The sequence below is a fragment of the Peromyscus eremicus genome, chromosome 10, assembly GCF_949786415.1.
Source record: "Peromyscus eremicus chromosome 10, PerEre_H2_v1, whole genome shotgun sequence".
Lineage (NCBI taxonomy): Eukaryota > Metazoa > Chordata > Mammalia > Rodentia > Cricetidae > Peromyscus > Peromyscus eremicus.
In genome coordinates this window covers 18,244,665-18,259,483 of record NC_081426.1, presented here as the reverse complement: position 1 = coordinate 18,259,483, position 14,819 = coordinate 18,244,665, and the positions used below count along the sequence as shown (strand labels likewise).

At 46.0% G+C, this 14,819-nt stretch overlaps 1 protein-coding gene across 1 annotated transcript in view; it reads right to left on the bottom strand.

Annotated features, from left to right (window-relative positions):
- Positions 1–3,384: 3,384 nt before the first annotated feature.
- Positions 3,385–14,819, bottom strand: part of Cobl (cordon-bleu WH2 repeat protein) — a 233,115-nt gene continuing 221,680 nt past the window's right edge. Inside the window, exon 15 of the mRNA XM_059275430.1 lies at positions 3,385–4,761. Coding sequence (XP_059131413.1) covers positions 4,744–4,761 — 18 coding nt within the window. The 3' untranslated portion in view covers positions 3,385–4,743. The remainder of the gene's footprint in view (positions 4,762–14,819) is intronic.

The following is a 14,819-nucleotide window of genomic DNA, read 5'->3' as shown; positions in this document are numbered from 1 at the left end:
CAGTTGGTACCTGACTCCTGTGTGTCCAGGAATAAACGTATTTGTGTCCAGCATGGGTGTCCCTGAAAGAGTACTCTCAGCTAGCCCTGTGGGTCTCAACTTACACTTTTTTTGTTGTTTGTTTTGTTTTGTTTTTCAAGACAGGGCTTGTCTGTGTAGCTTTGGAGCCTGTCCTGGAACTCGCTCTGTAGACCAGGCTGGCCTCGAACTCACAGAGATCCTCCTGCTTCTGCCTCCCGAGTGCTGGGATTAAAGGCGTGTGCCACCATCACCCGGCTCAACTTGCCCTTCTGATGGCTTCTGGTCCTGGAAAATGTCCCAGCCCTTTGAGGAGCCAGGATGCTTTGAGCAGAGGAGAGATGTCCTCTGGACCAATGTCTTGGCCATTCAGTCTCCTATTGAATAGGAAGGTGATATCATGGTAGATTCTGGAACTGCACTCAGGCCAGTCTGCTAGTGTGTGCTACTGTGCATTGAGATTAGTTGCTCTTCTACTCAGAATGGGGGATGTGGCTGCAGCCAGGCATAGGCTGGGACAGAAAACACTTGCTTTCTTCCCCTTTCTGACCCATGTACATGGGATGAAAAAGGACAATGGAGCCATCAATCCTACTAATTTGGGAAGTGACTCTGCTATTTGTTGGGGCTTCTGTGATGGAGGAATAATGTCATACTCTTGTCTAAATATTTTAGATTCCAAACCAATAGGTATGTGTCCCAGAAGTTAACATGGACAACATACAGCATAGTTGCTACCCATTGGAGGTGGCCTGATCAGCAGGCACTATGGAGCTCCCATTGAGCCCAGTGGCCATAATGCTGGGCTGCATATAGGTCTGGAGGTATAAGGAAGGCACAGGGGGTAGAAGCTGGACCTTCAGGAAGTTGGTGCAATGTGGAGGCAGTAAGGGGGAGCCATGGAGAAGCAGCAGTGGGACAAATACCCACAGCCCTGGAAGGAGAAACTCACGGAAGAATTTAGTGATTAGCAAATGTTTCCTTGTCTTTCTGACTTGGAAACTACTGAAGTGAGCCACTCAGGAGGTGCAGGCACAAGGCCCAGACACACACACACACACACACACACAACAAAGTGGGGTCATGGTCAAGTGAGGCGAGCTGGCAGGACACACAAGCCAGCAGTCTTCCAGATCAGGAGCGCAGTTGAAGCGCTTTCCAGAGGCATAGAAAGGGACACTATTTGTGTAGCAGTGATGCTCATAGTGGGGCTTCTGGGATCCATCACTGAAGAGGCAGCTTTGAAAGCTGAATGGGTTAGGCAAGCTGTAAAGGGCCTGCCTTCTAAATTCAGTCACAAACAACTTCCTTCTTGAGAACTATCAGCAGGTTTTAGCAGCTAGATCCATCAGGGAAGAGTTGCCAGTGTTTTTTCAGGCTACTAGCCCTGCAGGGGTGCCTGAAAGGACATCTTACAGGTTCCTTTCTGGCCATCATGTGTCACACAGAGGCAGGGAGCAAAACAGACAAATCTCAGGCAAGATGTGAGCCTTAGCTCTGGTCATCTCCACTAATCTGTGCTTTCCTAGGAGACTGAGGCATTCACTGAACCTTTACTGCACTGTGTGGGCCAGAATCTGGTAATAGATGCCATGGATTTTATGAACTACATTGGGATATTTTGGGAATGCTTTTCGTAATTGGCTGGGCAATGACTGGAGCTGAGCCATTTACTTCTTGTTTGAGATTGCTCACCTTTTCTCTCTGCCTCTGTGTTACGCAATATGACTAGAAGGGAGTGGATAGATGTCTTTACAGGCTTCCTGCCAGGCTGATGACCCGAGTTAGGGCTCTTGAGGTTTCCTTGAAGGAACTAAGCCTTTCCTGCTACTCGCCTCCAGGCTCATCTTTGCAGCCAGGAAAGTGAGAGATGAGGAGCTTGGTATGGGAAGCACAGCTAATAGAGGCGGAGATGAGACAAGGTGGGAGCAAGGAGGTGTGAGCACGTTGGATAGAGTGGGGGAGTTGTCGAGGACAAAGCTGAAGACTCCACTTGAAAGGTATGGGTAGTGGAGGATTCTGGGCATAGCAGGCAGGGGAAATACTCCAAGAATATAAAAAATACATACGCTCTCAGGGTACTCTCAGTAAACGGGTGGTTGGACGTGGACAAAGGAAACAGTGGAAGGGTTGTTTAGATGTGGAGGAGGGAGGAGAGAGGAGAGATAGGGCCTATGAGTCTGGTAGGCCAAGGAGAGAATTCTGCCTTAACTCCAGGCAACAGGAGCCACAGAGGGGTGCTGCAAGAATGTAAGCCACATGATGGACCCATCTAGTCTTCTTAGCCTCCCGTTTGCTCATCTGGAAGTTGATGCTTTGGTATTTGGGTTTCCTAAGAAGATGAATCAAGAGTCACTGGGGCAACGCTTAGCAGAGACCACACCATGAACCGGGAGGCTGTGATTATTCTCTATCCCACACCTTAAAACCTGAATGTTTATGTACTTTGAGGGGAAGAACACAAGCACATATAGCATCCTACTGATCCACGTGAGCAAAATTAACTAGAGCAGGGCGTCCCTGTGCTCCCTGAGGGCCATCTCTGGACCCCTCAGGTTGGATTGGGGGATCACAGCTTCCCTGAAAAGGGCTCCAGGCAGTTCACCAGCACCCGAAGGGTTGGGAGTTACAGGCCTGAGAGACGGACACTTTCATCTGCTCTTCCCTCTTCTTCCACAGCCTTTCTCACTCCTCTCCCCAGGCTGTGTCCTTAGGGCCCCTGCACTCGCTCCTCTCGCTGCCTTGTTTACGGCTTTTCCTTCAGTGATTTACCCACACCAAGGCCTGTCTCCATTACCTGCCGTTTGAGTCTGTTGCCCCCTTTTCCTGGTGATTTCTTTTCTCTCCTCTACAGTCTAACCTATGTGGTGATGATGATCGTGTCTATGGTGTTTGCTGAGACTCACAGGAATACAGCAAGATTCAGCTGGAGTTTCGAGTTTTAAAGGCTCCCAAAGGCCTACGCATTAACGAGTTGGACTCTGGCCTATGACACTATCGGGAGGGAACTGTCAGGAGCTGAGGCCCAGAGGAAGTTAAGGAAATGTTACACAACTGAAAGAGATATCAAGAGCGCAGTCCCTTCTTCTCTTTTTTGTATTATGCCACTATAAGGTGAGCAGTGGCCTCTCTGGGCATGATACTTCGGTCATGATGTGTTGTGTTACCACAGCGGTAGCAACACGGCCATAGTCTCTTAAACCATGAGCCAAAATATAGCCTTTTAAACTGTTTCCCTCAGGTGTTTGGTCACAGTGATGGAACACTGCTGATTAACACAGCAGCCGAAATATCTGTTGGCAGAATAAATTAATCCCTCCATTTTGCAGGCAGGACATACACTGTAGCATGAAATCCACACGACAGTTACAGGATTGGATTTGCATTTATTTGTGGCACTAAGAGAAAGAGCAGACAGCTGTGACTAAGAGCAATTGGCTGGTAGCTCTCGCTTCACTGAGAAAGTTTAGCAATGGTAATCACACAGTACCAAGTTCCCATTCTATCTGATGCCTAGATTTGAAATAGGGTGAAACAGCAAAATGATTTCATGTATTTTTTTTTCACTAAGGCAGAGATTTTGTATCATGAACTTTTTCTGACTTCTATTGCTGTCTTGGTTTTCTCCATATAAGAAAAGGTTTTAGAGACACATGAAAAAAAAAACCCACAAAACTCCCTGCTGAGCTTAAATTCTTTAAAGATGGTGTCTACCCACCATGTGCTATAAGACTGTCATATAATAGCAGAGCAGCTGCTGGACCATGCTGAAGTGTGTCAGGATAAACTGTAAGTCACAGAATATGCAGCACAATTTGGACTGCGCTCTGTGACACATAAGTACCCAACACCTTGCTCCTTGGCCCTCTGCAGGATTTCAGAAGGCTACTGGTGAAGTCTCAGGCTCCATGCAAGGCTCCTTCAGAGTGGCCTGCTGCACTTCATAGCCTGCGGGGGCACTGGGGACAGCTATATAAGTGGGACACAAGCCATAAAAAAAGGGACAGCCCTTCCAGTGTTCTGATCTTTGCTTCCTACCACCTTGTAAGGAGCCAGGAATGGCCTGCTCACATGGTCCAGTAAGGCTCCTACTCTGGGCAACACTAGTTGAATTCTAAAAGCTAGTTGGTCAGATCACAGTCCAAGATCATCTGTGAGGTGTGAGGCTTCACTGTGTGAGGACTAGGAATCTGATGCTTTACTATCCTGCAAAAGTCATCTTGTAGCAGCCTTCCTCCATCACCCTTCTTACTCCAGAAACAGAGCATCATGTAGCGTGTGATGGATTCTGACTGGTTCTGTTGATTTATGCTTTTGTCCACCTAGAATTCAAAAGATCTTAAACAAAGGATTTTAACCGCGTGTATGTGGTCAAAGTCTCAAAGATCCAAAAATCAATGTAAGGCGTGATTCTTTGTGCCCATGGCTATAATCAAGTGTGAGTGTTGGGCTCCAGCCTGTGTGTTCCCATTACTCTGCCAACAAGAGCAGTTTATTGGCAATTGTGAGCATTCAGAGGCAGATCACATGTCCTTGGCACACAAGCCACACAGCAAAGCACCATCTCCCCTTTGACTATTATGCAGGAACACCGAAAATCCACTGTGGGCACGTTGGCCTGGAGACTGGAAAGTACCACTTCTTGTTGGTTTCATTTCCTGTCACTTGGATTCCTTTAGTGATGATCCTGGGAGCTGTACAGGTGGTTTCTGCAGTGGTAGGACTTCATACGAGCAAGGGAACCTGCAGTGAAGACAGGTAGAGTTACTGTCTCTGTGGGCAACAAAAGTGTACAGAAGAGAGATATGCATGCTCATCCTTGTAAAGGGTGTTGGAGCATTGAAATCTAGACCACTGGCCATGCTACTTACTGTTCCAGAGAGCCTTTCCAAAATACAAATACACTTAAAACCTTGCAATGACTTGTGATTATATGGGAGATAAAAAGCATTGTGGAGTCTGTAGATATTTGTTTGTAGGTCTCTCCCCCAAAACTATACTCATTGCTTTCTGTGTTCCTCCACCTACAGTTCTGCTGGAAGGGCCACCTGGAGTCAGGAACCCTAGTAGGCTTACTCACTAACACATATATGAAGTGCATGAGCAGAGTTTGTGGTGTGGATAAAGGAGCATGCAAGTTTATCCTCTATTTAGCAGGAAAGGTCACACAGCTTCTGCTGGTTCAATTCTCTCCTGACAGCCCAACAGCAGGAAATCCAGATCTAGGGGACTGACTCTAGTGCTTTTCAACATGTTTTTACAGAAATGGATTTTCTATGAAATAACCATTGTTGCTTTCCTGGAGTATCAAACTGGGGCACAGTTTGGACAGACTGGACTGGGAATTCAGCATCAGGCTCTACCTTTTCAGTTCATCAACCAAAGCAAAAACTCAAAAGACACAAACAGATTCCTTCCACTGGGTTGCCAGTCCCTGGCTTATGTCCAGTGTATCCACTGTGTGTTGAGTATCATGTGGACTCTACAAGTCTTAGCTCATCTGGATATCAGTTCAAGGAACTGCAAATCAGTCCACCATCATCAGGAGTTTTGCCTCTTACATATAGACGAGGTGAGTTGTGCTTCAAGTCAAGTCATATACAGTTTTATTTTAGCCAGGCCTGCCGAGTTGAATGCACAGGCCCTCTGTCCACCTGCATATATAGCTCCAATTTTGTTTTTCTTCATGGACATCAGTAACCCATCCCCTGCAGCCCTGTAAGCTCGCCTCTACCTCAGTCACCTGGACATTCAGGGGATCCTTTCCCTTTGCAGCCTTGTTGATGAAGCTTTGGACCAAGGTGTAGGTGGATTCCCCGCAAATATCTACTAATTCTGAAGTACCTCCCTTGGGCTGTCCTGTGTATATTTTCTCAGTTGTCCCTCACAAGGGCTTGGGCTTCTCCAGTCCATCTGCTGTCTATAACCCTTCAAGCCTCCACTCTAGTTCCCTTCTACTACCCTTAGCCTGAATGCAGGGGGCCCTGCTCCCTCAGTGGGTCTCCATTTAGCTGGATCTTCCCAACAATCCTACTATAACTCAAGAATAATGGGCACACTATGTCTGGAAGAGCATATTTCCTCCTATTCGTAAGCTAAACATCTCAGTCCCAGGTGGTAGCTTTGGGAGGTGACTAGGCCCAGAGGAGTATAGTGACTACCAAGGGCTTAGTGTCCAGTCCAGACCTGGAACAATTCTACACTCTCACTGTTGTGCTTCTGGCCTAAAAGCATTGGACTTCATCCTCAATGGACCTGCCATCCCCTTGTCCTGACCTCCCAGGAGGGGGGAAGCCACTGTCTGTAGCTCCTGAAGCCATTTGCCAGTGGCCTCTTCCCACAGCAACAGACATGGACTTGGTGGGGGTACAATTGGTAGCACTGTCAGCCCCACGACTCCCCTAACACCTGTGGCATGTGTGGATGAAGGGGGTGGCACGTCTCTGCTTCCACCTGTGGCATAGCAATGGAGAAAATGTGTGAAGGATGACCCTGCAGGGACAGAGGCACAACAGATGAGGCAGACGGACCAGCTTTGGAGTCAGATGCTTTCAGTCCAGTGACATTCAATCAGAGACACAGACAAAAGGGACATTCAGCTGGAAGTAATTAGTGCCTTTGGGTCAAATGCTCACAAGTAGATAGCTTAGCAAGTCCTACTCAGCGCACAGGTCCTCTGACCACTTGCATGGAAGGCTCAACTTCTTCTGTCTTCATGTCGGCCCAGGAACACCTTCCCAGGTCTTTCAGCACCCTCGGACCTCTGGTGCCTTCACATTTTGGGGCTGGCCTCTCTGAGCAGCCTTGGTGAAGGTTGGGAACAAGGAGATGTGGCAGCCCTACTAACAGCTGCCAATTATGAAGCTGTGCAATGGCCATACTGTGGCTCCTTAGAAGGGCTTCTCCAGTCTGTCTGACACCTACAGCTCTCAAAGCCCCTGCTCTGTTTCTGTCCTTCCATCCCTAGCAGAAGCAAAAGCATATGTAAGATACCCACGGCAGATTGGCTTGTGTGGGGCTCCAGAAACCCTGCAGAAAGCTGCCCAGAGCCAGCAGACATGAGGGGGAACAGGGCTGCATTAGCTACTGGTTAAGAAGGGATGAGACCTAGCACATCCATGAAATCACTTCTGTTTCCCCTTCCCAGGAAGATCCGAGGCTTAGTGAGTCTGAGGTGACCTTCTTCTTCCAAATTGCCCCAGTAACACTGTTGGAAATCAACTGACTATCTGCATGGGTTGGTTTCTGGACTCTATTGCCTCCACTGATGTAGTTACCTGTCCTCACTTACTGTATCTATGTAAGAAGTCTTAATATCACATAATGTATGTCCTCCAGCTTTGTTCTTTCTTATTTTAAAAACTATTTTGTCTATCATAGGTGCTTTGCATTCCAGTATAAATCTAAAAATCAGCTTTTTTCAATAAAATTTCAATTTTTTTTAAAAAAAGGGAGGGCCTAGTTTGGCCTGGCTTTGGGACCTGGACCTATCCTGGGTCCATGAACTGGCATTTTAGAGCCCATTCCCTATGGTGGGATGCCTTACTCAGCCTTGATGCAGGGAGGAGGGGCTTAGTCCTGTCCCAACTTGGTATGCCAACTGGTGTTGACTACCCAAGGGAGGCCTTACTCTTTATGAGGAGTGAATGGGGGGTGGGTGGGATGGGGGAGGTGGTGGGTAACAGGAGAAGGGGAATGAGGAGAAACAGTGGTTGGTATGTAAAATAAAAAAAATTAAATAAAAAAAGGGGGGAGAAGGGAAGAGGTTGGGAGCCGAGTGGGGGAGCTATAGCCACCATCCCCAGCCAAGATCAATTCTTCTGTGCTGGGACAAGATGCAAAGAGAAGACAGACATTTGAGGGTCCAATGACTAGGACGAGACCTGTATCCAATGCAATCAGGTGGTGTCATGGGGTTGGGGAGAGGATGAGGTGAGACAAGGTCAGGATGTGGTCAGAGATGCCTCGCTCTAACTCAGAAAGGGAGCCTGCCTGCAGGTGCCACAGAGAAAGCTGGGGAGGGCTGGAGGTAAGAGTGGGTAGTACAGTAGGGACCACCTGGAAGGTACAGGAGGAGATACAGCCAGGGCCATCAGAATCTCATGCAGATATATGCCACGAGGAAGCTGAGAGAGGGGATGAATTAGGGAGAAGCTAGAGTCAGCTCCAGGGCCATGGTGGAGAATGGGCAAGGGTGGTACCTCATAAAGAACTCTGGCATAGCCAGCAGTACAGCTCAGCAGGGCAGGCAGAGAGTTGTAGGCTTACAGAATAGGGAGTCCATACTTTATGATAGTGTTTTCCTCCAAACTCCAGACCCTGCCCTCCATGCTCCTCTAGTCAGGTTTCTGTTGTTAACCCAAACCAGCAGAATAAATTCACTGTAGAGTCTAGAACACACACATACACACATACACACACCCATCATTGGAGACAAAGTCTCAGTATGTAGTCTCAGCTGGTCTGGAACTCATTATTTAGACCAGGCTAGACTCTAACTTGTGAACAGTCCAATGGTCTCAGCTGCCCCTAGTGCTGGGATTAAGTTGGTATGTTTTAACAATGCATGTACCACGGGCACCACTGCCTCAAGCAAGATCACAACAGCACTTTCAAGAGTTCCTTCAACTCCCTTCAGTCCCCAGATGCCACCAATCATCTAGCACGACAGAGGTGTTTATATTTTCTAGAATTTTATAGCAATCAAACAATACAGCATTATGGCCAGGCTGTTTTCAGCATAATTGTCTTGAAATTCATCTATACTGCTGCAGTAATCCACATATCTGTCATTGCTATAGATACTGTACGGCTACATCCTATTTGTTTATTAATTCTTTTGCTGATGTTTTGAGACAGTTATAAACACAACTTCTGTAAGCATTATATATGAATGGAAATGCATCCATTTTACCCTGTTCTTTTTTTTTCTCCATAAGTGTTGAAGAAAATCAGAGAAAACAGACATTTTCTTACTTTTTGATGTTGGGGAAGTATTCAATCTTGTACTATCAGGCATGGGTTAGCTGCCACTTTCCACTGATGGCCTTTATCAGTTTGAAGAAATTCCTTTTTTCCTACTTTATGGAGTTTTCATGAGAAATGACGATTGTTGTCAAATGCATCAAAGGAATGTATTAGGATGACTTTAAATAACAGCTCATAAGGGAATGGATTTGAAATGTTAACCCAACCTTGCATTCCTTAGGACACATTTCTCTTGGCTACCACACACCATCATTTTTATTTTGTTTTCTTTCTTATCTATCTTTGTCTGGTAGAGGAATCAGTGGATTCATAGGAGAAGTTGGGGCCTGCTCTCCTCCTCAGCTTTCGGGATGAACGTGTTTAAAAGTCTTGTTACATTTGTAGAACTCACCGGGAAAGCTATCCAGGAGGTTTGGAAGTACACACACGTGTGTGTGTGTGTGTGTGTGTGTGTGTGTGTGTGTGTGAAGGCTTTTAGTAAAAGGCTTATTATTTAGTTTCTTTACTAGATCTGGAGCTGTTCAGCTTATGTATTTTTTCTGGAGTTTTGCATTTGTATTTTCATAGTTTGAAGTTGGTGTGTTTAAAGTAACACACCCATGGCATGAAATTGTGTGTGATATTCCCTTTTGGTAATAGTCTCTTATGATGTCTGTAGAATCTGGGTGATATTATGTCTCCTTCCCAAAATTGACAAATAATCTTTTTCTCTTGACATATCCTGTGGCAGTCTTACCAGTTTGTTGGTTTTGTTAGAGAACCAGCTATGGGTTTAACTTTTAAAATCAGCTTTCTCTTTTATTTTATTGATTCCTGCTTTGACCTTTACTTTTTCCTGCTAACTTCAGACTTCAGTTTCACTCTTTTGCTAGTTTCCTAGGGAAGAACCCAACTCAGTTGTAGAATGACAAAGGACCATGGAATTATCTGGAAAACACACTACTTTGGCAGTACTCCACACTTCCATGATGTAATTCACAATCACCTCAAACTACTTTCTAATTCTCCTTTTTTTTTTTCCTTTTGCCCATGGGTTATTTAGAACTATGTTATTTCAATACTTGGGGATTTTCCTGAGGCCATTTTGTTATTAATTTATAATTTAATCCTGTTACAGTCATGAACATAATTTTTATTTGTACTCTTTAGATGTAGCTACAGTAACTGTTCTCTAATATCTGGGTTCATTATAGGGCAGGTCTGAGTCACGTTAAGTAGCTAATGTTGCAGGCTGGCCTTCCACTTTATTACCTGATCATTTTTGATTGAATGCCAGACAGTGCCAATTTTGCCTTGAGTGTTAAATAGTTTCACATTCATATGTATATTTTTAAGCTTTGTTCTGAGATGTGGTCATTGGAGGTAGTTTGATCCCTGTTTGAAAGATTTTTGGGGAAGTAGAGGGCCATGTAAATTGTTGCTCACTGCTGAGATGAGAGTGTCTACCCAGTGCCCAAAAGACATGACATTTGAGTCTAGCTTCGGAAGACTTGAAGGCATTATTCTCAACCTATGAGAGCTCCAGATTCTCTTCTTCCAGTCTTTCTTGGTGGTTCTCTTTGCAGCCTCACGTGTACAGGCTTAATACTGTAGCAGGTCCTACGGGTCTCTGGATTGCTCTTTGTCACGATCTCCTCTTCAATATTCACTATGCATGCCAGCTGCCCTGGTGTTCTGGGACTGTAGCTCTGCTTCTCAAACAAGGAGTTTATGGGTGTGGTGGATAGTTTTGTGTCAACTTGACATAAGCTATAGTCTTCTGAGATGAGGGAACCTCAACTGAGAAAAGTCATCCATGAGATCAGACTGGAGGCAAGCTTATAGTGGATTTTCTTAGTGATTGACGGGGTAGGGTCCAGCCCATTGTGGGTGGTGCCACACCTGGGCTGGTAGTCCTGGGTCTTATAAGAAAACAGGCTAGGCAAGCCATGAAAAGTATGCCAGTAAGCAGTACTCCTCCATGACCTCAGCATCAGCTCCTACATCCAGGCTCCTGCCTTGTTTGAGTTCCTGTCCTGACTTCCTTCAGTGATGAACAGTGATGTGAAAGTGTAAGCCAAATAAACCCTTTCCTCCCCAAGTTGCTTCTGGTCACGGTTTCATCACAACACAGGAACCCTAACAAGGACAATGGGCCTGTGTCAGCACCTTTTCTACACTACAGCTCAGATGTTGCTGGGGAAGGAGATGTCAGATGCAGGCCTCAACATCTGCTGTGATGTCTCTCAGGGACCATGATCCTTGTGGCTCAATGATTAACTACTTTGAAGTCACATTTTCCTAAATGTTCGGCTGCTTTGGGTAGGATGATAAATCCGGGTTGAAGAATCTTCCAGAGACCCACTGAGGATATTTAAAAAGCTGTGGCTTTCCTCCTAGGTATGCCTTACCCTTTCTTCCTGGCTAGTTTGATTCTACCGGTTCACCTCCACTGTTCTGGGTTAGCAGTCTTCCAACTGTACCTGACCCTTCCCTCTCCACTCAGCCTATACAAACTGTGCCAAGGCAGAAGCAGGCAGTCTGAATAGCTACGAATCATATACACACATACACACATGCTAGCACACCTGTAAGCTCTCCATACATACTATTTCAGCTTTATTCTTCTTGTGATCCTTATCAAAAACCAATCTCAAAATGGTTAAGATGGAGCCCCACTAAAATGACCTTTGAGCTCCTTAAATGTGTGCATGCCACTCTATGTATATTTTTACCTGAAAAAAATGACTGTAAAAAGTAAACAAACTCCAGTAGCACGCAGGTGAAGTCACCCAGGAGTCAAGTATGCTAATATTTGCAATGTGCTTCTACTGCACACAGATAAAATCCTCAGCCAGGTGTGAGGGTCACAGGCCTGCAAGCCCAGCATTCTGAACACCGAGACAGGAGGACCATTGAGTTCAGTGCCAGCTTGGGCTACACAGTGGGATCTTGTTTCAACAAGAGAAGAAAGGGTGTGTGCTGGTAGGCAGACGGGTAGACAGTGAAGATGGACACAGATGTGAGAGAAAACAAATATTTCAAGTTTCCATCAAAAGCTCCCGGGGCTTGCACAATTGTTTCAACTTGCACAATTATTTCAACTTTTCAACATGTTTGAAATAAAAAAAAAATGATAAAAAAAATCTTTCATGCAAAAATGAAGAAAAATGGAGCTTGATGAACTGTATTTTATAGAAGTCAGAGTAAGAAATGGCTGTGAAGCCTAGGCAGGCTTTCAAGCAAGTCCTCCACCCAGTCTTGGGATAAGTTCATTAACAAAGTAATCCCCAAATGTAAAACTAGAATGTGTGTGAGTGTGAGGAGCACACATTGTGGATTGCGAACTTGAACCTTGGCTGGGTGAAGCTTTGAGAGCTGCTCACATTTTTTTTTTTTAACCCCTGTATCTTCCACTGGTAGAGTGAGATCTACATTACAGAGTTGTCAGGTAGCCAAGGTCATTTCACAGGGTGCCTAGCACAATGGGCTGGCCAGCACACCTGCTCACCATGGGGTTCCAGGGTGCTCCTGTGCTGGCACGCTTCCCCACACATTGCAAAGGGTTGAGGTGGCTCTTGGTTTTGGAGGTATCAGCCCAAGGTTGTAGGTCTATGGAAGCACATCACGAAGGCAGCATTGGATAGGGCATGGGTGGCTGGGTACATGCATTCCGTTTGAAGGAGGGAAGCAGAAGGCAGAAGGAGCTGGCCAACCATGGCCAGAACTCCCATTAGGCTTCTCCTTTGGCATATGGGCTTCTGGCGAACACTACAGATGCAGACTATATCACTTCCCAGAGTCAGGTTTAGTGATCTGTAATGAGGGTTTGGCATGGAGCCACAGGCCGAGTGAGCATTCCCAGCTTGCTAATGCTAGGATGCTGAGATCATTCTGTCTGGGGTATTGTGGTACCTTACCTAGGTGAATCTCTCAAGACACATGGGATAAGTGGGAACGGGTCAAGTTGGTGATGGTAGGATAAGGGAGATGAGGAGGCAAGACAACTGCTCATCCTTTGCTCTCACAGGCAGTATAGAAGATCTGGAAGTCATGTCTACTACCTGCAAGACCATAGGATGGTGTGACATGGGTTAGAACAGTTCTCAGTATGTTAGGAAAAATTTTTGGAAAGGAAAGTAATGCTCACTTTTTTTGTGTATATATAAAAAAGAAAACTGCAAAAGGACAGCCTGGAAATGACCTAGGTAGAATTTCACTGAAGCAAGTTTAGGGAGGCAGGTAACTGTCAATGAAGGTTGAGCTTATATTGACAGCAAATGATGTCAGCTCGGGCTTCGGCTACATTGCTGGGTTACTGTCAGCTAGATTGCTATCAGGGATGGTTGTACTGTGAGAGTCTGCTTTTGTGGCCAGCAGGCCAGCAGCAGCCTGGGAGCCAAGAGCGTGTACGAGGAGGAGAGAGGTAGTGCCCATGGGAAAAGGTCTCAAAGCAGAGATCAGTGTGGATGCCACACACCAGAACCTCCTCCAAAACTCATGACCCCTAAAAGAGTCTCATATTATTTTGTTTAGACAAAAAGAAAAGTTCTCTGGGTGTGTGTGTGTGTGTGGGGGGGTCACTAGAGAATACAGAAAGCTACAAAAATATTTGACTTTTATTTTTCTTCCTTACTTGCCAAGGAGAATATTCTCTGCATGGAAAAAGGTGAAGTGAACAGTACTCCTGGGGAATGCTGCTGGAGAACAACTTTTTTTTTTTCCAAAAAGAAATTGCCAAGAGAGCAGGAAATTCTCTAGTTCAGTTGAGGGTGCAAATAGGCCAGGAAGAAAGATTGGAGATGCCCAAAGGTCATTTTATTTCCTCTAAGGAAAGGAAGGTGTGCACTTCCAATTTGAACTGAATATCTGGCAAGATTTTTTACTGATTCTCATGGGCCGTGATCTCTCAGTGCATAGACAGCAGGATGCAGCAGGAGGGCTGAGATGTGTGGCACACTATGAATGAGACACACTCTCTTAATTCGCCTTCCAGCTCGGGACCCAATGCCCACTCTATGCCAGCAGCTATTGATGGGGCTGAAGATACAATGATGGGCGAGTCTTGTTGTGCAAGTCCATGTTGGGCAAGCACAGGCCCACACCCAACAGGACTTACACTAGTTCTCAGGGAACTCGGAGCTGTGACCTGCATTATGAAGGGAAAATTACATAGTGACAATGTGGGAAAACTGAGCTGCCTGGGGACTGAAGGAGCCTTTTGGAGAGCTTAGAGTGCATTTGAAAACAAGGATGAATTCACTCAGCGGTTTCGTGACATGCTGCATCCCAGCTCCATTTTCAGAGACAACAGGTAACGTGGGAGAGCTGTCACAGGAATATCTTGACTGCCTGTCTCGAAGCCATTCCAATTTAACTACACATAGCTAGGCTTATACAATGAGCAACCGGGGCCCAGTGTTTGAAGCAACTGTACTTAGGAGTCAGGCCTGTGCTGACACAGGTTTCTGTTCCCTAGTCCCTGGAACATGGTGTTCTCTTCAGCTGAGAAGGAAGAGGTTTGTTTTACTCCTCCCTAGCTTGGGACCTCCTGACAACGTTACGTCTAATCAGTTCTTGGGGCTTCCTGTTGAGGTCAAGAGGCATGACATGCATGTGTCTACATCTGTGATTCCTGTAGTGGGAAAGAGGGCACCTGTGCTGTGTGAGCTCAGTGTGGCTCATGGGCATTTGCCAAGGCGGCCGGGAGCTGATAAGATGTCTGGGCATTACAAAGGTGCTGACCTATGAGTGTTTTGCCAGGAAAACTCACAGGATATCAGCACCCCACCTGCCTATTTATCAAATGGAAGCCACAGCCTTTCCTCCCAGGG